Consider the following 23,888-nt stretch of genomic DNA (forward strand, 5'->3'; position numbering starts at 1 on the left):
GAGTTTTAAATGCTCTTAGGAGATAACAAGAAAAGTATTTTTCATATGACAAGAAATTCAAGGATGAAAGGGTATATATTGTTGATATTTTTATTTATTTCTGTTGTAGTTTCTGATTATTATGCGTTATTATGCGTTACTATTCTGCATTGGAATTGTATAGGCTAAAAAAATTTTTGACTGATATTAATTAATATTTTCAGGTATTTATGTATCATATTGTAAAGAGAGTACTATATAGGTTTTCACAATCACTCATTGGAACGTAAATTATATGTTTAAATTAATAATTACTGTTATAAAATCTATATCATCATATAACAATTTTTAATGCGTACTTATTTATTACAATGTGTTTTACACATAATTATTATATATTCGTCTGTTTATATTGTCAAGACTCGTAACTTTTAGTTTTGTTACATGTTTTTTATTGACTGATATATCTGAGATTGACATACAAAATTCATTATTAAGATATGATTAAGGTAAATGTGATCAAATAGCTGCAGATAGTATAGTAAGTAATCAAATTCTTTAGGATTTTAGCTATTATATATTTAATTATTAAAACAATCTATATAAATTATTGGGAAAATATATGTATATTTTTGCTATTAATACATTATAAGAAATATTTGAAAATATGTTGGTAGTTTATTCGGAAAATTTAAATGATTGTAAAAGGCTGTTGAATATATGCATTGATATGATTTTAATTCTCTCTCGATATATATAGTTCTTTTTTTACATGTTCATATATATATTTTCACGATGAAGAATGCAGTTAGGTTGAGTATTAGGTTAGGTATATTAAGTATTTTATCTATTTATAAGTATTCTTTGAATATGCATTGGAGAGATTGTATTGCGTTACATTATACAATTGCTTAGTTAAAATTCACATTATGAATGATTTGCGAACATTCATTGTACTTATAGATCTTTTACTGAATATAAGCAATTGTATTGAACATAGTTAAACAAATAAATAGATGAACAATTATTTTTCTAAACCATTTTTTTGTTTTTTTATCAGGAAATAACTGTTAAGACGTGTAAATAAATACGAAGGGTTTCTTACAAGCTTTAAATTTATGAACTTGAATGAATTTGAATTTTTAAATATAAATTTTATGGTTGTATTATTGACAAGTTTTTATCATTAACTACAAATTTTTATTTTTATTGTTTCAACCTGTTCTTTCATTTATTTAGTAGATTAGAAATGATGGCATACGATAATATCGTATATGTTCTGAGAAGAATCACAACTCTTCCAGCAGTAGTTCAAGAGTTGAAATCCTTTCTCGAATGGAAAGAACTTCGAGGTACAGATTATGCCACTTTGGTAAAATATTACCCTATTTATTTTCCGTATCTCTTCCCTATTTTTACAAAACAATTTTTATCATCAGTTTCTCAGTTCTGTTATTTTCATCAAAATTCAGATTAAATTAATACGAGATGATCCGGATGGTAGAATTTGTCAAATACAATATCAAATCGTAAGTTACCATAATTAATTTTAATGCTTTTGTAAACGGTACAATAATGGAAATATATTATTATTTGAATTACAGACCAAGAAGAAGGCAGGGAAGTGTTCGAAGCTTCCGCCCTGACTGCTTCTGAATTCTCACACAAAACGTGAAGATGTAGAAAATCGCTACCTTATATTGTAATATCTTTACCAACAAATTAAGTATCTTCCACGCTACAATTTTGTACCAAACAAGATCTACAATCCACTATTCGTTCTTCTTATTTCCTTCCATTCTATCGAATATCAATTAAACACCCACGAGTCGTTCTCGAAGTCGATTTCATTCAGAAGTTCGTCCTTCGAGATTCGACGCTTCGATCTTTATGAAGAAAAGTGGCCGGATTTCCGCTGAACGTGATGAAGAGGACTGGTTTAATCTTAATTTCTGTAAAGTCGCATGGACGTATAGGGTGCATGGTGGGACTGTTGCTATAAAATCCTGGGAAAATCGAGATACAGCTTCTTCGGTATTGTAAGCTACATGGAAACACTTGGAAGATTCGTTAGTATTTGGGCGGTTCTGTTTTTCTGCGGCGTCCCGTTTTGCAGCTATGGAAACTTTCTTTCTAAGGATTTTGGTAAGATTAGACGAAAGATTTAAGACTACCTTTTTTTCTTTATCAATATTATTGTATCATTATCAAAGAATCTATTTGTGATAGTTATTGTGATAATTTCTGTATCTTCTGTCGAAATTAGAAATTGTAATCAACTGTAATCTTTTTCTTCATAAGTAGAGACATATTTGGTTATAGAGAACTAAAGTTGCAGTTATTGCAGGAGAAAAATTGGACATTCTGTCTAAGATAGTCAATTACATTCGCCAAAGGCCTCGTCAAATGAATGCCGATGTTACCTTATCTCTAACGATCGTCGAAGGTAAAGATTTGAAATCTACGAGTTTAACGAGTACTAAAACCTTAAACAAAATGCTTCCGTTATTCTTTCGTACAGCTAACACGATTGCTATCTTTTTGCATGAAAATGCGCGTCATCTTGTGGATAAACATCGAAACATTCTTCTGACGATTTTAAGATCGTGCGATTCTGCTCGACGAGATTTGTTAGATAAAGTCATTCCAGAGAACGAGGACGTCCAGTTACGTAAGAATACCATATTAAAAAAGAAGATACCACATCTTGAAAAACTTTCTTATTGTGTACAAAATTGAAGTCTTTTAATTGTAGTGCACGAAAGCATAAATTATCCAATTTTATGGCTGAAAGAAATATCATGGCGTCATGGCGCTCTAAAAAAGGGCAAGACCAATTTTAAATTAAATTATCGGGGCATACGAAAACTGATAATGCAAGGACCGCCCAAGGAGGGAGAAAGCGATCGATGTCTTGCCGAAATCGTTCGGAACAAATTGAATTCCAGCGATAGAATTCCTGATTTGTGCGCGGAGATATTGGCAAATCGAGAATCTAGCAGAGGATACCCTCTTACTCATAGATTATTGATTGTTCAAATTGCTAAGATAGTCAGTGTCATTACCATATCCTTTCTTTCATGTGCTTTGACATAGATTTAGCTTACGAGTTAATCGAATTTCGTTTCCTTTTAGTTGAAATGCGATCGAGGTCTTCCATCTTCGGAATTAATACTATCTTACTGTTCCGCGATCCTCGAAGATCTGATCGATATCGAAACAGCTGGATTTCCTTATCAAACGCCAGATTTAATGATGGAACAAGGTAAAACGGAATATATATATATATCGAATTTTGTTTTCTCGTCTAGTTCTACTTTTTTAGTAACGCGTCCTCCTTTATTTTGAAAGTTGTTCTATGCGGCATGGAAGGATTCCTGGAATTCACTGGCAAGCACTATGAACGATTAGTGCTGCGTTGGTCTCATCCCAGCGGCTGTTTTAGTTCATTTGGATATAAATTTGCCAGTAACGAGATACGCGTGTCGCGAAGAACCTCTAAGCAAACGGACTTTGGTTGCGATAGCCACGCTACTGGTCTAGCCGCTGCTACGCTTTCTTTATTTGTTCGCGAGAATCTGGAAAACGCTCGATGGTAAACGCTCGAGCCGCCCGACGAATGATCGCCTGCATAACACGTACGCGGATACGGCGCATCGATAAAGGCGTAACGAACCAAAGAAGAATCTGGAAACGATGGAAAGGAAGATAACGAGATAAGGAAGAGGAAGAAGAAGTTACAAACAAAGAATAATTTATTTCTCATAGTCCGTAACAATAGTTACATATGCTAGAATCTCTATATACGATGGAAAGACGAGTAGAATAGAGTAAAAGTGGGAGCAGGGGAAATAAATAGTCAGTCGTTAACCTTGCGTAGGAGAGACTGGTTCTCGCGGTGTGGTAACGCGTATATTTTTGCATATGCTTAACATTTTCTTCATCCTTGAAAATGGAATCTATTCTCGTCCACGGCGGGGATCAGCCTCGCCTTTTTGATATCGCGTTCTGGCAAGCCGGCAGTGTCGGTTTCCTAACAGAAAACGTGTCTCTCCCTCGCGATTTCTCTTGAAACCCGCGAGCTTGCACCCTCGATCGATGTCCGCTTTTCTCTTCAATATTCGATATGTTCGATCGTATTAGTCGATTTTTCAAGGCTCATATAAGTCGTTGAAGCGAATTTTTTATTAGATTTTGAGACACAGTTCTTCAAAAAGTTTCACATAACACACGTGATATAATTTTCTGTGTTAAGTATCGAAATACTTTCACGTGCCATTGTAAATATACTATGCACCGAGAATTTTAATATTTTACGTAAAAATAATTTTATTTTATAAAAAGTAAAATCTCGGAGTACTTTCTAAGCAAATCTTTTTTTATTGCTTTTTTGCTTTTATTTAAAAGAATAAAAAAAAATAAAGAGACGAATAATATAGGTAAAGCATATAGCCCGTAAATACAGCGAACCATCTTGAGAACCTCCAATTTCCTACGCAGAAGATTATTATCGTTCGAGGGAACATCTCGGTGTCATAAATATATTCTAAATCTACTGTTGACGATTAGTTTTGGTTTATAAACACGATTGCGTGGTTTTCGATAAATTCTTTATCGACAAAAAGGCGGTGCCTCGTGCTTTGGTGCGATTACGCTAATTGAACTTTAAGTAACTCCTTCCGAAGCAATCAAACCGTTCTTTCCTGCGATCGAAATCAATTTCTCGTTTGAAAGAAAGAACGGTACAATTTTTTCACGAAAAGGAGACTTCTCGCTGTTTTTTTCTTTTTTTTTTCATAAAATCACCGTTTCGCCTCAAGGTCGTCGATAATTGTACGGCCTTCCGTATGGTCCCATTCTGCTGTTCAACTTATCGTATCTCAGATACTGGAAGTAACTGTACACTACCAACCACAAATAGGCGTAGATTACTGAAAAATATTAAATATTCATTACAATTTCAAATAAATGGGCAGCTGAAAGTTAAAAGTTGTTGATATAACGTTTTTTAAAGAATGCTCGAGGCGTTAACATAACGAGTTTTTTAACATTTCGTAAATATTCTCGTAACCGTTGAATATGCCAAAGAACATTGAAAGGGATTATAAATGTCAAGATTGTAGAATGCAAAGGTATTTATAATTCATTAGCTACTCACCGACAGCTATAAGGCCAATGACGAGCCACAGAATTCCATTTATTGCCGCGTGATTCACGAAGAACATTATGGATGTGTATAGGACACTCACTAACAGACCGACCGCTAACATCAAGCCCAGAATTACCCATGGTAGCATCATAAACGTGTTTTTCTATAATAAAACGATTTTCTCACCCTTTCGCTTTCGACTCGTACAATTAATTATATCGAACGAAACAGCATCGAGAGAATGACATTGAGAAAAATGAAATATGATTTACGATTTTCGTAGAATTGATGGAGAAACGATTACCTTGATAGCGCCAACTATGAGCAGTGTCGAGATCAAAATTGTCATGCACAGGTTTATCGCGAAAATGATTTTAACGATGCTTTGGTCCAGCACGTCGATCAGTATCGTCTTCCATTCGACGTTCAGAGTAAAGATCATAATCAACGAGATGATCGATAGAATCTAAGAAGCAACGAAACGAATGATTTAACCATATAGAAACGACTTTTTCTTTCAATTAGAATTACAAAATAGAATTACGAAATTACTAATTTTAGAAATTTGGTAAGTACTTACGATGCCCAATATTCCGGTGAACAATGTTCCCGTTTTTAACGAGTAACATCCGCAACACGACGTGAGTTGCATTCTGAAAAGGAGCAGAACAATTTAAACTATATTTGCAAAGCAAAAGGACAGAGAGCGTTCTTAATTATTATTCTATCGATCTGTCGTTTGCCTCAAATGTCGGGCAACCACTCTGATAGAATTTAGATCACGAGTAGAATTAGAATCTGACTGGTGCTCGCGTATTTTTAAAGCCGATTGATGAACCAATTTCTCGTTCTTGTTGTCTCAGTGCTTTTTTATTTTCACTTCGTCGATGCCTTTTAATATTTCGCTTATGTCCTTTCGACGTGGCTGAATATTATGAGATTTTATTCGAAAGTCGTGGAACGGAAGAAAAATTATGGATCCGAATGGTAAAAGATGAGAATTTCGAAGTTTTTCTCCAATCAACCGCCGTTGAGTCACGCGGCATCGAGTCACGTAACAAATTTGGAGGATCACGACTCAAGGATTCAAGTTCCTCGTACAAGCTGCTTTTATCGAATTAAATGTCACGGAACGTTTCATTTTCCATTCTGCGAACAGTCGCGCCGTTCGGCATCAATTATAATGTTTGCATATCCACGTGGCGTGACCAACGCATTAACATCTGTGATATTACGTCGAACTTGACGCCGTATTATACTTCACCTTAGTCATTTTTATTTCAGTCTGAGCGTCACGTAGAAATTTCTAAATATTGCGCCCGTGTGAATGAGCACACTCGATAGTTGGTCGCATTGTCAAAATGCAGGACGACGATTTTATCAAAACGCCGATGCATAGCGTACGCGAATTGTTGTACAAAATGTATCGCGAATTATAAATAAACGTAGGGTCGTAGCTGATTCTTGTCTCGAGCGTACCCAGCGTTCGATATAATTAAGCTTTGATGCTTTTTCTGTATTGCACACTTTTCCGAAGAGATGCCAACGTGAGAGAAAAGCGAAGAGAGCGAGAGGATTATGCGGCGGAACTTAATGAAAGGAGAACGATAGAAATGAGATGAAAACGAAGAACAGCAACGACGATGGTCACGATCTCTAACATGTGGCATTAAAACGACGAAGTTTAATTCGTGGCACGCCGAGAATAGAGGGAATATGGGTCATTGGCATAGGTGGCCAGATCTATTTTCGCTTGTTTGCCGGTTCGTCTTTTCGGCCTATCCGGTGCTGACCTTTCTTTCCGCGTTTGTTATTCCACCAGGCTGTCGTATCCGGCCGCCAGACCATAGGAAACTTCTTCAGAACTACCCCGATCAAATAAATTACCAATATCTTTGAATTCTGTTCTTTCTGTATTTCTTTAGCTCCATTCGCGTTTCTTTGGAAATGAAATTAATTTTTTTTTTCTGAGGGGAAAAGATTAAGCGTCAGTGTGGAAAATATTGGGAAAATTTCGTTCGTTAAATTCGTATTGACATGGACAGAACCACTCGGTTTATCGTTACGTTTCTTTTTTAACTAAGAAGATGCGACATCGATGAATCGTAATTAACAAACGGCGCTCGGTATCGTTTAAAAGAGCAAGAAAAGAAGTCGAAGAGACAGGAAAAGGAGATCGCCGTGAGATCGGTCGATACGAGTCATACGAGCGACCGTGGCGGTCATGGCGAACACGAAGCATCGTCGAGGTCTGTCGGGCCCCATAAGGAAACGATTCTCGATCCCTTGTTACCGTATTTCCTCTGGTTCACCTCGTGCAAAAAGGAAACACGTCGTCTATGAAGAACCAGTCGGTTGACATTGGCCACCGTTCGATTCCTCGCTCGCTCCGCTTCTGTCTCTATTTCAGAACGCACGAATCCGTGATTTATTCGACCATTAAACGAAACGGAACACGACCTGACCGTCTCTGCGATCGATTCCTCCATCGACGATTCCTAGGACGCGTCTCAGGAACGATGGAACAGAGAACCATGAGTTAATTCGATCTCGAAAATAGCTATAAGGACGGCTCGATAGAAGGAACGTTATCAGCAGAATAGATAAATAGATGAATTATACGAGTCTTTCAGCCGCTATTTCGATCAATTCCATTTTTTGCTAATTTCATAACGTTACTACGCGAAGGCACGATTAAAGAAGACCTCGACCTGAATGGAACTTGGCGTGGTGTTCAAAGTCTTAGGCCTTTTATAACGCGTAATAACATAATTTCACGCTTCTTCCAGTTCGTTTCATTTTATTTGCTTTAACTTAGCAATTGTACATTTTACCATCGTATAAAAAAGTGACAAATTTCAAATGAAATTTTAATACTTCTACGTGTAACGTGACTGCGGTCACGCGTTGACAGCAGCATCGAATTAGCTCGTTACGTTTATTCTATTGTTGTATAAGTTTGTTCGAATAAGTTGAACGATTAAGACAGCGATTACGCGTTATCCGACGTAGCTTGGACGAAACTTTCAACGAAGAAGCTGTTCTCTTAATTTTCTCGCCAAGCTGAAAGTGCAAATCGTCGATAAAGATTCGATCGAAACGTGTCGTAATTTTCCGTTTTATCGTGTACGTAGATCGTAAAGAATAAAAACAGAGAACGATTGGAAGAAACGCCAACGCGTAAATTCGTTAGCGGAATAATAACATTTGCACGCAACTATGCGCACAGTCTATAAACAGCGATGACACACGAAATAAGGTCGCGTGAGGTGAACCGAGCATTCTGTGAAAAAAGCAAAACTGTGGTAAAATCGCTATTATGCTTGTTACTTATTACCTCATCGCGACCCGATACCTCGACCTCGTTTATCGCTTTTAATTACATCCATGCTATTACAAGTTCGTTTGGCGAAGGAAATGCAGAAGGAAACGATTACGGAAGATTAAATCGCGAATTCTGACGCTTGCATCGAGTGACTTTGTCGGTCTGTTCGTCGTATTCCTTGCAAAAAAACACGGTTGCATCATCGAGCGAGAGAGATCACGCTCGGCCTCGAGAGACTGTTTTCAACGAGAAGGCGTTCGCTCGTGGATACGAAGGCGGGTTACAACGTTTCCTTTCAAGTACGATTTAGGAAATGTAGCTCACCGGTATCCGGTGTCTTTGATATTTAATTAAGAAAGAATGTTTTAAGATCGCCGTGTTAAGTCGAGGTTTGCCGAGTCAAGCGGCGGCACCGCGTTGCTCTGAATTTGAAGCGTGTAAGAGTCGCGTCAGAAATTTTGCCAAAATACAGAAAGTGTATTAAAACAATGGGCGCGTTACGGAAATTCACTTTATAAATCGGAGACACGAAAGGAGGTCGTAGGTGAAAAAGATACAGTTTATAAATAGAGATAACAACGAGAACAATATTAAGCAAATTCTTGGAATTGCTTTTCGCAATTGAGCCGTTCAGAGGTTACGTCGATTAACTTCCTATTAATTTCGAAAGTATAAAAGAGTGGCATATGGAAGAAATATTTTTCAGTTATCTACCAAAGCGTACCTAATGCTGATCACGTTGAACGAACAGAAGACAAATTGCGGTGGTGTGGAACGAGTGGGATCCCCGTTAAATTTAGGCAGAGCACGCGTGCTAATCGACCGAAAAGAAATAGAAAACCACTTGATACGCGTGTTTACGCAGCGCCTACTCAATTATTCTTGACCCAGATACAACCATTAATCGAAAGCGTGGAAAGGGCGCACCAGTTACTTAGCGAAGCTTCCTTTTCTTCGACCAGGGCGCTGTCCTTCCGTGAAACGGATATCAAAGGATCGATATCACGCCAACTTTTTATTCGCGGCTTCTTCGCGATGGAAAAATCGCGATACATAGAAATACAATGGCAAAAAGTTTATTATGTAGGCGTTTAAAACCCACGCATTGGAACGTTACACAATGGACGTGACGACGGCGATTCGCATTTGAAAGTTGTCGTTAGAATTTAACATTCAGATGTTTATCAAAGGTGCTTTATGCGTGCAGCATCCACCGCGGCCTCCAAGTCAGGTGCAACGTCGTTCGCGGAATACCGATATCGTGTGTCGCGTGTCGATTCCTTCGCAATCGTCTTCCGCGTTCGCCAAGGAAGCAAGAAAAATGATTACCTTCCATGATCGATGTTGCGTTCTAATTTCTTTAGTCACGAGAAGAACAGAAACGTTTCCTTCTCACGCGTCGTTACTAAATTCTTCGTTACTCGATTTCGATCGAACCGAATTCTTCGCTTAACCGCATCCTTCCACCAAGAATGAACGCGATCGATAAAAACACATCGATTTCAGTTACGTCATTTTTAGTGGTAATAAATGCGAATAAAGGCCACGGGAGAAATGTCAACAAAATTAATTCTTTTGAGAAATTGGCAATTCGAACGACAAGTTGGCTCTGTCTTCGTCGATCAACAGGTTAAGAGCTTCACAAAGTAGTTCACGAAGATCTGTACTATTCGCATATTCATAACGCACGTCTGCATAGTTCGACAAGTTGCTGCGCACTTCGCATATGTGTTTTCATGGTTCACAGTCGCGAACGCTACTATTGGCCTCCTTTTACTTTTCGCTCGCCGCCGCTACCATCATCCTGCTTCTTGCCTACGATTTTCGCGGTCCATTCGCGAATCACTCCTCCGTTTGTTTCAGACCTCCGTTAAGCCACTCTATTTTTTCCCTCGTGTTTCACCAATATGTTTATTTTTTCAAGCTTCTCTGACTCAGGACCGAGTTCCTTTTCCTTCCTTTGCTTGGGTCTTTATTTTCGTTGATAGTCTCGGACGATCAGAGTAGATAAGAAAATAGAAATGCAAGTGGATAGAAGGGTTGTAAGTGTAGCGAGGATAGAGACGCTACGCTATTATTTTAAGCTTATTCTTCGTTATTAATTAACTTGTCGAGTTAAGAACTACGTATATCGATAAAATCAAGGTTCAATATCGTTAACATAGGATTTAATAAAATAATATCAGCAGTAGATTCGACAAATCCACTGAATGGATTTTGGATATTTTGTTCTGCATTGTTGAAATGATTTTATTGAGATGGAAACGTAATTATACATGCTTATTTATTTTCATTACACCATTTCAATTATAGTTATTTAGCAGTAACTACAGTATTAGACGTATGTAACGTGTATTTATGGAAACATTATTATAAATTGATAGCGCTAACGTCAATATTATTTAATATTATATTATTGGAAAGTACGAAGTTTAATGTACTCTCGGATTAACGAAAAGAAAAAGAAAATACAAATCGGATAAACGAAGAATATAAAACACGACAAAAAGGAAGGCCGCGAGCGAATCGCGTTATGAAACGTTTCTGTTTTGAAAGAATGTTAAATACGCGGGAGTATCGAAAACAACGACGTGACATTCGCGTAGTTTGGATTATTTCAGTTATCAAAGTTCACGTGATTTTTTGCAACTTATTCTTCGATAATTAGACGAGTTGGTCGATAATGAGGAAAATTTTCAGAGATCTTAGTAACAGCCAGTGGCGACTATACCCCGATGTAGATAAACTATACAGACTATGTCTGTCTCGACGGCGATAACGCGAAGGAACTCGTACGACAATACTGTAAATGGTTTTATAAAAACAAGCTTTTCCCGAGAATAGAGAGAACAGAGATACGTTTGAACCGGACGATGCTGCATTCAGGATGTTCGTCTCGATTTCAGTAATCCGAGCGTTACTTGTCTTTTGCAGACCTTTCGTTTTGTCCAGTAGAATCAAAACGTTTGCTTGCTGACGATGAAACTTAGATCAAGACGAGATTACGATATTTAAGAAAAAACAAAAAAAAAAAGAAGGAAAAAACACTAATTTCTCTTTGCTCTTATATTAATACGTTTTGGAGCTACGTTTTTATGTTGTGGATATTTTTGGAACGAAAATACTGTTTCATTCGTTCGAAAATGAATCTTTGCGATCTGTTCGTGCATTGCGGAAGGTAGAGGGAACTCGTTCAATTGTTCAACGCTGTCTTAACACCTGTTTTGAGTGATTCACACGATTACATCGTGAATCACAAGATTACAATGTACCTTACAGTTGAAAACACAGGTGATATGAAAATGAAAAAATTCGAAAGTTTACCGGGTGTGTTTACCGTGGAGATTTGCTATCTCGACGAAGAGTCGTGCCTTTTCCTAAGGCGAGAAGAATTTTGTGCGTTATTTGCACATGTTTCGCGGTATATGCTAAACACAGGCCCGTAACAATTTTTGTCGCGACAGCTCGCGTATTCGCCATACATTTTCATCGTACGAACAAATTGAAGAAATCGCTCACTTGGCCGATTATACAATTCGTCGCGATTATCGTCAATTACCACGGTGATGGATAGTTTTCGTTTATCGTACGAGCTTGTCCGTCCTTCGTTCGAGTTTTTGGTGGAATTTTTACGAGCTAACCAACTGTTCCTCTGTAAATAATTTTTACGAAATTTAAAAACACGTTTCTACAACGATAGCAAAAATTATCGAGTGTGCGTCGTAAAACGTTACAACCTTGAAATCTGAACGTTGTATTTCTTTTGATTTTATAATCGTCCATTGTCATTCGTTCACTTATTTATTTATTTCAAAGGAAAAAGAATTTGTTCGTTAATAAGTATAAGTTATTATATATAGAAAGAAGAAACCACAAGAAGAGAAGGAAATGAGAAATTAAGAAATATAAACTTTTCAGTAATATATTAAGAAAGAAAGAAATTATCGAGCGAAAAGGAGAAATAAGTAGCGAAACGATTATTATAACAAATTGTTTTCCAAGGATGTAAATAACCCGGTGGTAGGTCAGGATCGAGTTACGTTTGTTAAAAGTATTACACCGCTTCAAGCGCTTTTAATTACCACTCGAGGTTATCAAACATCGACTAAAAACTACTCGCGCTCGGTACGTCATTTTCCGCCACCTACGATCCTCAGCTTCCTACTTTCTTCCCCCGCAACTGTCGCTTTCAAACCCTTTCACACATTTACAAATCTTCTCGTATTACTCACTCACAGGACGAGAAGAACCTAACTGAAATCTACGACGCTAAAGAGGGCTTCGTGCGTGATCACTTTTATCCGGAATCATCTCCTCGAACTTCAACTTCCGTTCACCAAAAAGATCGAAATCAACCCAAACTTTTCACCTTCACTTCTCTCTCGTCTCTCGTTACGTGTCTTCTTCCTCTCTATACATTTGCATTCTCCTTCTTCCTGCTTTCTATACGTCGTCAACGTGCGAACATCGCGACGTTATGAAAGACGCCGATCGCAAACGAATTTTCACTGAGTCTCTCGTTTAAAAAAAAAAAAAGAACGAAACGTTCGTTCGATTTACTCACTTTTGAAAAATCGCTGTTCTCTCGAGAGGATCGAACGCGCGAGTTCCGAAAGGAAGACCGGAAGAAAGGTACGTCGGGGCGAGTGAGGAAGAAAGTTGGGTGCCGCGAGGCGCAACGAAATTACGCTTAGGTCCAGCGCGGTCCGCTCGCAATAGGAGATGGTCAGAAACTGTGCCAAGAACAGTACGCGCGCCGTCGCGGCAGACCGCGAAGTTGTACACCTACGACGCGTATACCTACATCTACACCGGTGGCTAACCAACACAACATCGCGCCGCGGCTGATCGCCGATCGGCTTCTCTCCTCTTCGCTTCGCTCCGTGCCAACCGATCGCCGTCACGTGCGGTTTTTTTCTTTTCTTTCCACGGAAATGACAAACGTAGGTAGAACGTAGCGAGCGAAGAATCGCGAATCGAAGCTGCGATTGTGCAACATTTGGATGATCGGCGGACGAGCTTGAAGAAGTTGATGAGGGTGGTCGATCGGTGGGTACAGGAACAGCGAAGAAGAGTAAACGCGGATAGGAGAATCGTGTGAGGGAAAGAACGTTTTAGGAGGATGGTTGGAAGTTCGTGGAGGAGGTTGGAGGATTTGAAAGTTTGAAAATTACTAAATTTGAAAGTTGGAAGGTTATAGGAAGGTATAACGATTTATCTAAGGGTGCAGAGAAATGGAAAATCGGTGACGTTTAATTGAACGATTAAGCGGTCAGTAAAGAGATGTCGGGGCAAACAGGAACTGTATTTAATTAAGTATATTAAGCTCGTTGAGTGATACAATAAGAGAGCGGGGTAAAAGGTCGGTGGAATTGAATGAACCTCGTTTGGGAACGCTGTCCGAGTTAAATCAATATTCGGATTGATAAACTCGGAATTGGCAAAGTTTTGCGGTGTATTCCATGTCTTAATGCTAGAACGTTTTAATCAAGATTCTGTCCCTGTGATTATTTTCTCTTCTAAACAGACGAAAGCTGACTTAGATACTTTGCGAAGAAAAATTATACCTTTAAAGTACGATTGTTTATTCGTTAGAAATGAATAATACTTGCGAATCGACGAAAAAATTTCACTTATCACGAAATATTTGTCGTTCAAAAAACATCGTGCCACTTGTAAAACGCAAATATAAGCTAATCAGTACGAATATAAGAAACGAAATAAATAAAATTCAAGCGATAGACGTTCTATTTCTTGCAAATGATAAACGGAACAATATTTCTTGCAAAATCGGACGTCTTCGAACCGGAGAAACGAAAAGAGTGGTATCTTCCAACGATATCGGCATGAACGTCTATTCTTGCAACGCCATTTCTCTTCATAAAAAAAGAAGAGAGAAAACGAAAAAAGAAAAAAGGAATTTCAACGATTGTTTTTTACAAAAAGCAAAATAAAAGAAGCTTCACTCTTTTGAAAAAAAAGAATCTTCTCCGGTAGTTTCTTAAAAATAAGAAAAAGTTCACACGAGGCTAAAATCCGTTGATATCGCGAAAAAAATAAAAAAAGACGAACCTGAAAATTACGGAAAGATTGAGACGGACGTTTTTTACTCAACTGCATCCGCTCGCTTTGTCCGATATAATCGATTCGTTCGAAGCGATTACGAACTCTTCCATCGAGGAATCGTTAAGATCTACCGCGGAGGTGGCGTTCTTCGACGTTTCGGAAGCTCTCGTGTACGTGGAATCGAAACTGTCGGTCGTTTCCAAAATTTGAGGCGAACTCGAGGACTCGCTTTGTTCCGTAGACGCCTTACTTTTCTCGACTTCTTGTTTCGAAAAAATGATCCCTTCGGCATCTGTTTGATCAACCACAGAGCGTTCTTCCTTTTCTTCTTCCTCCTTGCTCGACTGCTCGCAATCTTCTTTCTGAATTTTGGAAGTAGATGTTTTCGACTTTGCTTCACAGCTGCTCGTTCGAAGTTCTTCCGCATTTAACATTTCTTCTTTTTCTTCTATTACTACCTTTGCATATATATTCATCTGTATCTCGTTGAGTAATTTGGTTTCATCGTCACGCGTTGATAGAGACTTTGATGAATCAGAGTCATCGTCTTCTCTGTATCTGAAGGTCTCGATTTCTTCTTCCGCCAGGCGCAATTCTAACGAATCTTCTTTAAGTTTATTCGGTTCAACGATGAACGGAGGATCACTCGTACGAATATCGAGCTTTCTAATGCTGGCACTCTCAATCGTGTCAGTGGATCGGGAAGCCGAGTGTATTTGTGAATTTGAACGCACTCGGAGATTCTCAGAATTAATTTCTGCTGCTTTCTCTTGAAATTCTGTGTTTTCTAAAATTCGTTCCCTTAGCGACACAGATTCTCCAACCTCGTTTTCAATTTCTTTCAAACTATCCTCGTGCATGGTTCTCAAGCTATCCGAGAGTGTTCTATGGACGATCGAGTCCAAATCTAATTCCGAATCGTATTTGGTGAACTGAGAAATTTCTATCGTTTCAAGATCGACGAGTCTCTCGAACGAATCATCTTCCTCTTGTTCCGTTTCTTCATATTTTTCTTCCTTCGTTTCCTTCATCAGCGTCGAATTTTCAAAGAACGCGGTCGTCGAAGTTGGCGTTGCGTGAATCTCGAAAGGTTTCAAGGTCGACGTGGACGTTGAAATTTGTTTAAACGAGAAGATCTTCCGATAGTAGTATCCAAGATAAAAACAGGAGATGGCCAGCAGAAATGTAAAAATGGTGTATAAGGATAACTTTTCCTTCAACTCCATGTTTCCCTCTCCATCAACTTCGAAATCCGACTCTTCGTTCCCATCGATCTTATTCGATTTTATTTTTTCAAGAGACTTGTCTTTGTCGCGTTCGAACGTTTCTTCGCGAACCGAAGTTTGCATCTTTTCATTTGCTTCACTCTCGAATTCGATCAGTTGAATATTCTGATCGGCCTTGTCGATTTCTTTCCAACTTACATTTCCATATTCCTCGATTCTTGTATCTAGGATCTGTTCTTCGGTAACTTGATACGTAACATCTACTTTGTTTTGCTTTGTCGTTATTTTTTCGTCGATCTCTTCGATATCTTCGATCGTAGTAATTTGTTCAACCGCTTCGTCATTGTCGCTTCCTTCGATCTCCTCGCTGTCGATACTTTCTTCAACTTTGATTTCTTCTTCCGTGTCAGTCTTGTCCAATATTTCGTAGGTTTGGTTTAAATTTTGTCTGCGGAATTGCACCGGTTCCGAACGTTTCAGTATGTGTTTCTTCAAATTGCTCATAAATTTCGCGACGATCTCGTCTAAAAATGCATCTTCCGAACAAGTAGTTATTCTTTCTTCGTTTAACATACTTTCAACAGCGTTGTAGTCGCTGACGCTCACGATTGGCCTTGAGGGAAACGCTGTTGTAAACATCGTTCCTTGAATCTTCTGCAACGTCTTGAAATATTTGCTGCTCGTCGTTTCTCCACCTTCGTCCTCTTCATCCATTTCCTCCGTACCAGTTTCAATTTTATCATTAGATTCTTCGTATTTATCATCCATTAAAGAGAACAAATTTATTTTACTCGGTTCTGCCTGTTCAAGCACCACGTCAAGTTCTTCCGACTCTTCGTCAGAGGTAGCTAAATCGTCACCTATCACGTCGCTTAATCTGACTACAATGGGAAACTTCATGTCCGTGAAAATATCTTCCTTGATGAATCTTAAGCAATCCTCTTTAATGGATTTTAATATTCTTCTATCCTCTATGGGCCATTCTTCCATCTCTTCATCCTTTTCTTCGTCTTCTTCGTCGATCTCGAACTCTATTCGATCCTCGTCATCGTCCACTGGATCGGGAAGAATCTCTAGCACGCCGGAAAGGTTTTCCAGATTAAATCCACGGAAGTTCAAGTTCCTCAGGAACCGAGTCACTTGGATTACAACATCGTTTAACCCAAATCTATTGGCGGCTGGATGTTCGACTTCGTCCTCGAGATCTTCCATAGACTCCACTTCGAAATTGATAGGCAAACCTTCTTGATCCATGATAGTGATACATAGATCGTAAAGAGAACCTGCGTGATCTTCTTCCTCTTCTAAAGTTTGAAGTGGTCGAATGGTAGCTAAGATGGTGTGCTCGTACATGGAAAGATTCGTCGAATATCTACCCGACTGAAAAATAAAATCGTCTATCGATGATTCTGACTGTCTGTTATTTAAAATATCGTCCATTGTTTGAATCTCTTCGGGCAGATTGAAAGTGGAGTCTATGGATCGATGGGAAAACATGTTGTGCAGCTTTCTGATGGTCTCTTCGTCTACGATGTCCCATACAGGAGTGTTGTTTTCTGTCGGGGCGTTCGAATTACTTAGAATGACGCCGTCAGCCACGTAATTCGTGTCAATGTTCCTTATGAAATCCGATAAATTCGTGTATATTCTTCTTGAAGATATTTCAGATTCGTTCTGTGATACTTCGGAGCTATACCTTCGAATTTCATCGGTTATTTCATCGGCTATTCCATCGGTTTGAAGAATTTCTTTTTCGTCATCGATAGATTCTGGAAGATATTCTGCAAGACTATCGTCCGAGACTGCAGATTCTTTGATTTCTTCTTTTTTGTCTCCTTCGATCTCGTGTTTTTGATAGCCCTCCGTCTCTGATACTAGTTCAACTTCCTTTTCGTGGTCCTCCGTTACCAGTATCGATTCAAATTTCTGTTTTTGGACTTCAACTTTCAGTATTGACTCAGTTTCATTTCGCTGGTCTTCCGTTTCTAAAGTTGGTTCAACTTCCTCTTCGTGGTTCGTTACTTCCAATATTGCTCCAACTTCCTTTGGTTGGACCTCCGTTTCCGATACTGGCACAACTTCTTTCTCAACATTCTCAGCTTCAAATGTTCGTTCCACTTCTCCTTCGTGATCTTCGGTTTTCTGCGCCGTCTCATCTTTTTCTTCAGAATTCTCGAGTTTGAGCGTTGTTGCTTCCAGTTGGGCCGTCTGAGTGTTCGCATCATCTACAAAAAGCTAGCACATGCTTAATCTCCTCCAATGAAATGTCTTCGAGGTTTTTAATGTATATGTTACAAAAGGTATTTACACATATATGGTAGAATCACTTTAGGAAGGAATTTGGAAATTTTGAAACAATTCTTACCTCGTTTCTGAAAATATGATTCATCCTCTCGCTCGATGACGCTGGAAGACCACGACGAAGCAACGTCCTGAGTTGCCGTAGGCTTAATCAACGTCGCTAAGTCTCCAACTTGCGCACCAAAATCTTTGCCATCCACAAAAGTCGACGTCACCTTGTCGTGATCGCTCTGAACGAAAGATCCGGCGATAGTCATACGACTTTGAGAGTCGCGAGAATCAAACTCAGCCAAACGATTCGTGTTAAAAGACTCTGCAGAAATTTCTAAGCGACTCCTGACATCCTCTTTAGCAGGTGTCCTCTCTAAATCGCGACCTTTTTGCACACCTTCCAACTTCTTCATCGAAACTATCGAAACATTTTCCTCGTCCATCGACTTCTTTGGTTTACTGTACTTTGTATATTGCTTCCTGGTGTCCGTCTCACCAAGGGTCTGCTTGCTCTTCTTCGCGTCCTGCTTCACCTGTTCAGCATGCGATTTACCAAAGTTATTCAACACCTTGTCCACGACTTTATTAGCATTGGACAATTTCGAACATGAGTATTTTTCACGTGGAACATCGAAGAATCTTGCAGGCGCGGCGAATTGCGTTTTATTGTCCATAAACGGAAGATTCGGCAGTGGTTCCGTTTCCGTGGTGGCGTCTGTTAACAAGTTCTCTTTGTCGAAGCAGTCGTTATACGTCGTTTCCACGTTCCGAGGAATATTTTTCTTATAACGTTCCAGGTTGTTCTTCCTCGGATAACCTCGATTCTTTAGGCTTTCAGGAGCCGTGGCCAAGTTTCTTCCTGAAAGCAGCTTCTTCTTAGCTTCCAATTCCTTCTTGTCCTTTAGCAACGTAACTTCGTTGTATGCTTTCAGAGCCTTCATCTCCCGAGCTTCCTGTTCTTCTAGCGACTCCATTCTTTTCTTCCATTTGAATTTCTTCGAACCGTGGCTCGATTGCTTATCAGCTGGCCTCTTGGATGGTTCCAAAAGTTCCTTAAACGGCGACGTCTTCTTCGTATTAGCGACACTAGAGGCGTCAGGCTGCGCAGGAGGCTCGTTCTTGGCCTTTTTAGGGTACACCGGAGGCTTTCTGCGATAGACCATCGAATCGAACATCGATGGACGCACAACCTGCGAGAAAGGAATCGTGCCGAAAGTCTCTACTTTGCATTTCGCTGTACATCTCTTGTTCTCGCCCCTCTTGACCAATTTCGATTCTGTCGAAATCGGGTATTTGTTGTCCTTCTGGCACGTTTTACATTCGCAGATACTTCTGTCGGATACAGATTTCGTTAAGCCAGCTGGTTTCCTCTGGTTGTCGTTAAGTTTCGTCGGTTTTTGACGCATTGGAGGCTTGCCATGGTCTTTTCCAGCCGAGTTCTGTGATTCGATCTTACGTTCGTCAAGATTCGCGATCGGAGAAACGCTTCTCGATTGTTCTTTCAGGCATTTACGTTTTAAGAACGTCTTCCTGTGTTTCTCACCGATATTCGAGGTTCTTGGCTGATCTTGATGGTCGTCGTTGTCACTTTGAGTGTGGGCGTCCTTCGTGAAGCTTGAGATACCAGGCTTATGAATATCGCTTAATACGGAAATATCATTGTCGAGAGATTGCACGTTCTCTGACACGATTTCAGAAACGAGATGTTCGTCGGTTTCCTTGGAGGAGATGGATGCTGAGACCTCGTATCTGATAGAGGCAATAGAAACGTTTTAGAAGAAGGTCGTCTATACGAAGGTACTTAGTCGTTCGACTCGTCTATTAAGAAACAATTTTGTGTCTTACCAAGTTTACGTAACGCGTTCACTGTGCAACGAGCAAGTTTAATTTGAAAACTTTTGCTTACCTTTCCATCGTGTCGAAATGGGTAATAGGTAAACCAACGATTCCCAAGTTTTGTGACGCCGACGATGGATAATGTTGATCGTTCTGTTTTAAGAAAGTAGATGGTATTGACACGTTTTGGTTAGGCTGACCAGGGAATATACTCCATTTCTTCTTCTCCAATTGCTGAAGCATACACTGCAGCTCCGAGTTATTGGCGAAGTCCTTTTCATAACAGCCGTCGAAAACCTTCATGGAGTCTTTGACGAACCTTGGAATATTCACGTCGCCGAATGAATATTCTGGTGCGTTTACTTTCAATACATTTTTCTTGGTTTTCTTCGGCTTCCCAGAACTCAAGCTGCTCCTCTGCGCGGAACTTACATCTAAAAAAAAAACCACATAGAATTACTTGTCAGACTAGACATTTCTTCGATAAGAATGAAAATTCTAAATAGAGTTGTGAAAGTATAACGATGCGTACCGTCGTCGATGACGGCCGTAGGAACCATAATCTTTAATATTTCATTTTCATTCTTCAATTTGTTTCCACTTTCATCCGATTCGACGGTCCTCAAGGTTTCCAAATTGGTCACCACGTTCTGGGCCACGCTCAAATCTTTCACAATGTCCGATAAATTTTGAATGCCAATGGACGTGTTACACTGTCCTACGTACAATTTCCGAAAGACGCTCGATTCGCTCTCCGAAATCTTTAAAATATCCTTCTTGGGTTTATCGTCTAACATCAAATTTCCGTTCTCCAACTTTTGGTCGTCCTTCTTAATATCCCTTAATATGTTCAGATCATTTTGCAACAATTCCCGTATCAAAAGTAAACTGTTATTCGTCGTAGTTTCTGTCTTTTGATTCTGACTCTGATCGACGTCCTTAGTGTCGTCCAAACACGAGTGATAGATCGTACTTTTCGAGCTATCAAAGTCGCTCTTCTCCGCGCTTCTCGTCATCTTGGCCTCGTCGATACTTCTGTTAGGCGTGGAAGTCGCCATTGTGCCGCCGTTCGTGAAACAATACTCCTCTGCGTTCCCTTTGTACAAATACTCGTCCACGATGCAATTGCAGTTGAACAGAGCTTGCAGTTTCACAGGGCTGCTACTTTTCTCTACGCTTTGTCTCGCGTGTCTCGAAAAGGAGAGATTCGACTGAGAGGAGCCCTGTTTTCTCGATAAAGAGTCACTGTGATTCGAATCCTTCGCACGATCCGATGGATACAGTTTCATTTGCTTCGCGCAACTCCTTTCCAAGCAGTCTGCCGCTACTCTCTTCATTCCAGATGAACTTCGTTGCTCCACCGATGGATTTGTCTTCTCCGAACATATAGATCGATCATCTAGCGGCTGTTCGAGGAGGACGTTCATCGAGGACGTGGATGGATTGCTCTGAATTAACATTTAAAATTTTATGTATAAGGAGATTTGTTTTAAATATACGTATAATTAGTATTAACGATGGTTCCATCGATTACTCAGATTCGTTGATATAACGAATAATTGACTGTTAAAAAATATTCTTATGGCCTGTGTGAAACATATCTTTGTACGAATTTATCTTGAAGCTTCTACGTATATCAGGAAAATGTAACTATGGAAGTTACATTAAGAATCATAGAGGCTGTTCAAATTGCGACAAAAAGTGGTCAAGCCATTTTTTTAAGATTTCACGGAGATTATGCAAAACGCTTGATGGTTCACCGAGAGTTGTCGAAAGATCATTCGGTAGCGTTTCAAGGTCGGAAGATTATTCGATGTTTCATCGATTTCAACGGAAGATATTTTCAACAAAAGCTATTTTACTGAAAATAATAAAAAAAAAAAAAAAAAAAAAGAAGCAGACTACCAAAACTTACCAAAATGATATCCGTCGTAACTTTATCCTCCGTAGCTTCACTCGTCGTCAGCTCGTCTTCCTTACCTTCCATCACCGTAGTTTCATCCTCCTCGCATCCATATTTCGCGACTTGCTCCTCCACGCGTGCATTCATTACGATTTCATCCTCCTTGCGTTCATCCATCGTAGTTTCATCCTCCTTGTGTTCATCCATCGTAGTTTCATCCTCCTTGCGTTCATCCATCGTAGTTTCATCCTCCTTGCGTTCATCCATCGTAGTTTCATCCTCTTTGCGTTCGTCCGTCGTGACTTCATCTTCGCGCTCCTTCGTTCGTTCGTCTTTTACCTTCCGCAAATCTTTCAACGTGTCGAAATCGTATTTATCGAAGAAGTATCGAGACATATTTTTGGTGGTGTTTGTGAGTGAATTGTCCTCCAATTCCGTCAACTTTTTATGAATTTCCCTTTCTTTGATCCTAGTACGCGCATCGGCTACGTCTTGATCGGTCAGCCCGAGAATTCTCATGGTTTTCTGGGCCGGCGTTAAGGTGGGATCGTCGATGATCCGCGAGATGGTGTCGTGCGTGTCGTAGGTCTCGTAGCTTTCGCAAGATAGCAAAGTCGTCAAAGACCGCGTCCTGTACTTCGAATCAGCCAACTTTATGTACAGACGACCGACGATTAGGTTCGAGTCGCTTCTCATTCTCTTCAGTTTTCGCATCTTTTCCATGTGACACTGTTCCAGGAACAGGCAGGAATTGGAATACCAAACGTAGCTGAAAATGACTGACAAACGAAATGGCAATTGAACATGTCTGAAAGTGAAAATCTATGGATAAGCTTTCGATCGTTTCGCGTAGCAAGATATTTCGAGAAATCGACACGAGCAAGTATTTTACTGCAGCATTTACTTACTCAGAGGGACAACCTTTACAAGGACGAATTCGAAGAAAATAGTCAAGGAGAATCTCTTGTCGTACCAAAGCAGAAGGCCAACGGCTATCACGATTACTTCCAACACGACGTTTTTAAAAAAGCTAAGGATTAGCCAAGGTAAAAGGAGGTTCGGCTGCGTTGATGTTAATATGGGATAAAGGTTGATCATATAGGAGAACGTGTATAAGTGGGCGATTACGATTCGCGTGATTACGATCCATGATAGAACTATAATTGGTTGAAAGAAAATATCGAATTAGTAAGATTGGTGTTGTCGACGTTGATTTCGTCGGTGCTCTAACCAGTTTTGATTGTATCCTCGCCAATAATGTCGAAAATACGTGTTCCTTGCGATAAGGACAAGTTCCAAATTTGTTCGAGCTTGTTGCTCCATTTAATGGGACTCCAATCTAGTGTGCTATTAACCTTCGAAAGACACCGTCTGATGAAAATATATTCTCTTTGACAATTTCTTTATCGAGGAAATTGAAGCCATGAATTGTCATCGGTGGATCCAAGTCGTCGTCGTTCGTATTTGGAAAATTTAATATACAAATATACCGAATACACTGAAGAACCTATAAACGGTTACTTCAAAAGTGAAATTTAAGACGGTGATTAGGTTTAATAGAAGCATTTCTTTCGATATAATTTTTTGAATAAACTGATCAAAATAAGTTTACTCGATGCTGTCCACGATAGCACGAGTTTGATCTTTTTAAAAAAGAAATTAACAAATTTGCTAAAATAAACTCACAAATCTTTGAAAAATCTTTTCTAAAAAATAGAAAAAAAGAGAAAAATAATTGTCTAACGGTGTTAAAGAGGTTTATATCTAAGCAATGTTCATAAAAGTAAATAGCTAATAACATTAACAACGAATCGAAGAAGATGAAAAGAAAAGAACTGATTCTGATTATCGAAACGTTGATTGGTGGACACGTGCTATTTTAAAATTCATGGCTTCAGTTGTCGCTCGTTGCGTACCGATGAATCTTTTTTCTCGAGAAATAGAATCAAAGGTTATAGAGGTTAGATCGATAGGATACAAGGAAATATTTAGCAAAAAAGGAAAGAAAAAAAAACAGTGAAAGTAACGTAAGAATAAAAAGTTTCTTACCAAGCCCAAGATGTTCATTATTAATCGTTCGGTTCGTCTGGAAATACCAAGAAAACGTCCGAG

General features: G+C 39.3%; 2 protein-coding genes and 1 long non-coding RNA gene across 5 annotated transcripts; 1 reads left to right on the top strand and 2 right to left on the bottom strand.

The window, feature by feature from the left end:
- Window positions 1-1,003: 1,003 nt before the first annotated feature.
- On the bottom strand, window positions 1,004-3,380 carry LOC132916413 (uncharacterized). Its single transcript, XR_009660091.1, has 2 exons — window positions 3,297-3,380; window positions 1,004-1,931 (listed from the first exon to the last, which is right to left on the bottom strand). It is a non-coding gene; the product is annotated as an uncharacterized LOC132916413 (long non-coding RNA).
- Window positions 1,931-4,195, top strand: LOC132916395 (uncharacterized). 2 transcript variants are annotated; one of them, XM_060976359.1, is made up of 6 exons: window positions 1,931-2,124; window positions 2,327-2,425; window positions 2,501-2,650; window positions 2,735-3,030; window positions 3,115-3,244; window positions 3,331-4,195. In XM_060976359.1, exons 1-6 carry the CDS (start codon window positions 2,028-2,030, stop codon window positions 3,576-3,578), a joined length of 1,020 nt encoding a protein of 339 aa, XP_060832342.1. In that variant the 5' UTR covers window positions 1,931-2,027; the 3' UTR covers window positions 3,579-4,195. The 2 variants fall into 2 exon arrangements, with proteins under 2 accessions (XP_060832342.1, XP_060832341.1); XM_060976358.1 differs by having other exon boundaries at window positions 2,327-2,650.
- On the bottom strand, window positions 3,717-13,178 carry LOC132916404 (uncharacterized). Of its 2 annotated transcripts, none has more exons than XM_060976378.1 (5): window positions 13,018-13,178; window positions 5,709-5,781; window positions 5,433-5,594; window positions 5,138-5,291; window positions 3,717-4,910 (listed from the first exon to the last, which is right to left on the bottom strand). In XM_060976378.1, the coding sequence occupies exons 2-5, from the start codon at window positions 5,778-5,780 to the stop codon at window positions 4,795-4,797; spliced, it is 504 nt and encodes a 167-aa protein (XP_060832361.1). In that variant the 5' UTR covers window position 5,781; window positions 13,018-13,178; the 3' UTR covers window positions 3,717-4,794. The 2 variants fall into 2 exon arrangements, with proteins under 2 accessions (XP_060832361.1, XP_060832363.1); XM_060976380.1 differs by lacking the exon at window positions 13,018-13,178 and adding an exon at window positions 11,001-11,004.
- Between the last annotated feature and the right edge of the window lie 10,710 nt (window positions 13,179-23,888).

The sequence above is a fragment of the Bombus pascuorum genome, chromosome 2, assembly GCF_905332965.1.
Source record: "Bombus pascuorum chromosome 2, iyBomPasc1.1, whole genome shotgun sequence".
Taxonomy (NCBI): domain Eukaryota; kingdom Metazoa; phylum Arthropoda; class Insecta; order Hymenoptera; family Apidae; genus Bombus; species Bombus pascuorum.

Excerpts from the sequence above, each read along its gene's own strand:
- LOC132916404 (XM_060976378.1), bottom strand. The coding sequence starts at position 5,780 with ATGCAACTCACGTCGTGTTGCGGATGTTACTCGTTAAAAACGGGAACA. Across the intron at positions 5,595-5,708 it reads TCACCGGAATATTGGGCATC|ATTCTATCGATCATCTCGTT; the intron begins GTAAGTACTTAC and ends GTTGCTTCTTAG. Across the intron at positions 4,911-5,137 it reads CATTGGCCTTATAGCTGTCG|TAATCTACGCCTATTTGTGG; the intron begins GTGAGTAGCTAA and ends AATATTTTTCAG.
- LOC132916395 (XM_060976358.1), top strand. The coding sequence starts at position 2,028 with ATGGAAACACTTGGAAGATTCGTTAGTATTTGGGCGGTTCTGTTTTTC. Across the intron at positions 2,125-2,326 it reads CTTTCTTTCTAAGGATTTTG|GAGAAAAATTGGACATTCTG; the intron begins GTAAGATTAGAC and ends CAGTTATTGCAG. Across the intron at positions 2,651-2,734 it reads GAACGAGGACGTCCAGTTAC|TGCACGAAAGCATAAATTAT; the intron begins GTAAGAATACCA and ends TTTTAATTGTAG.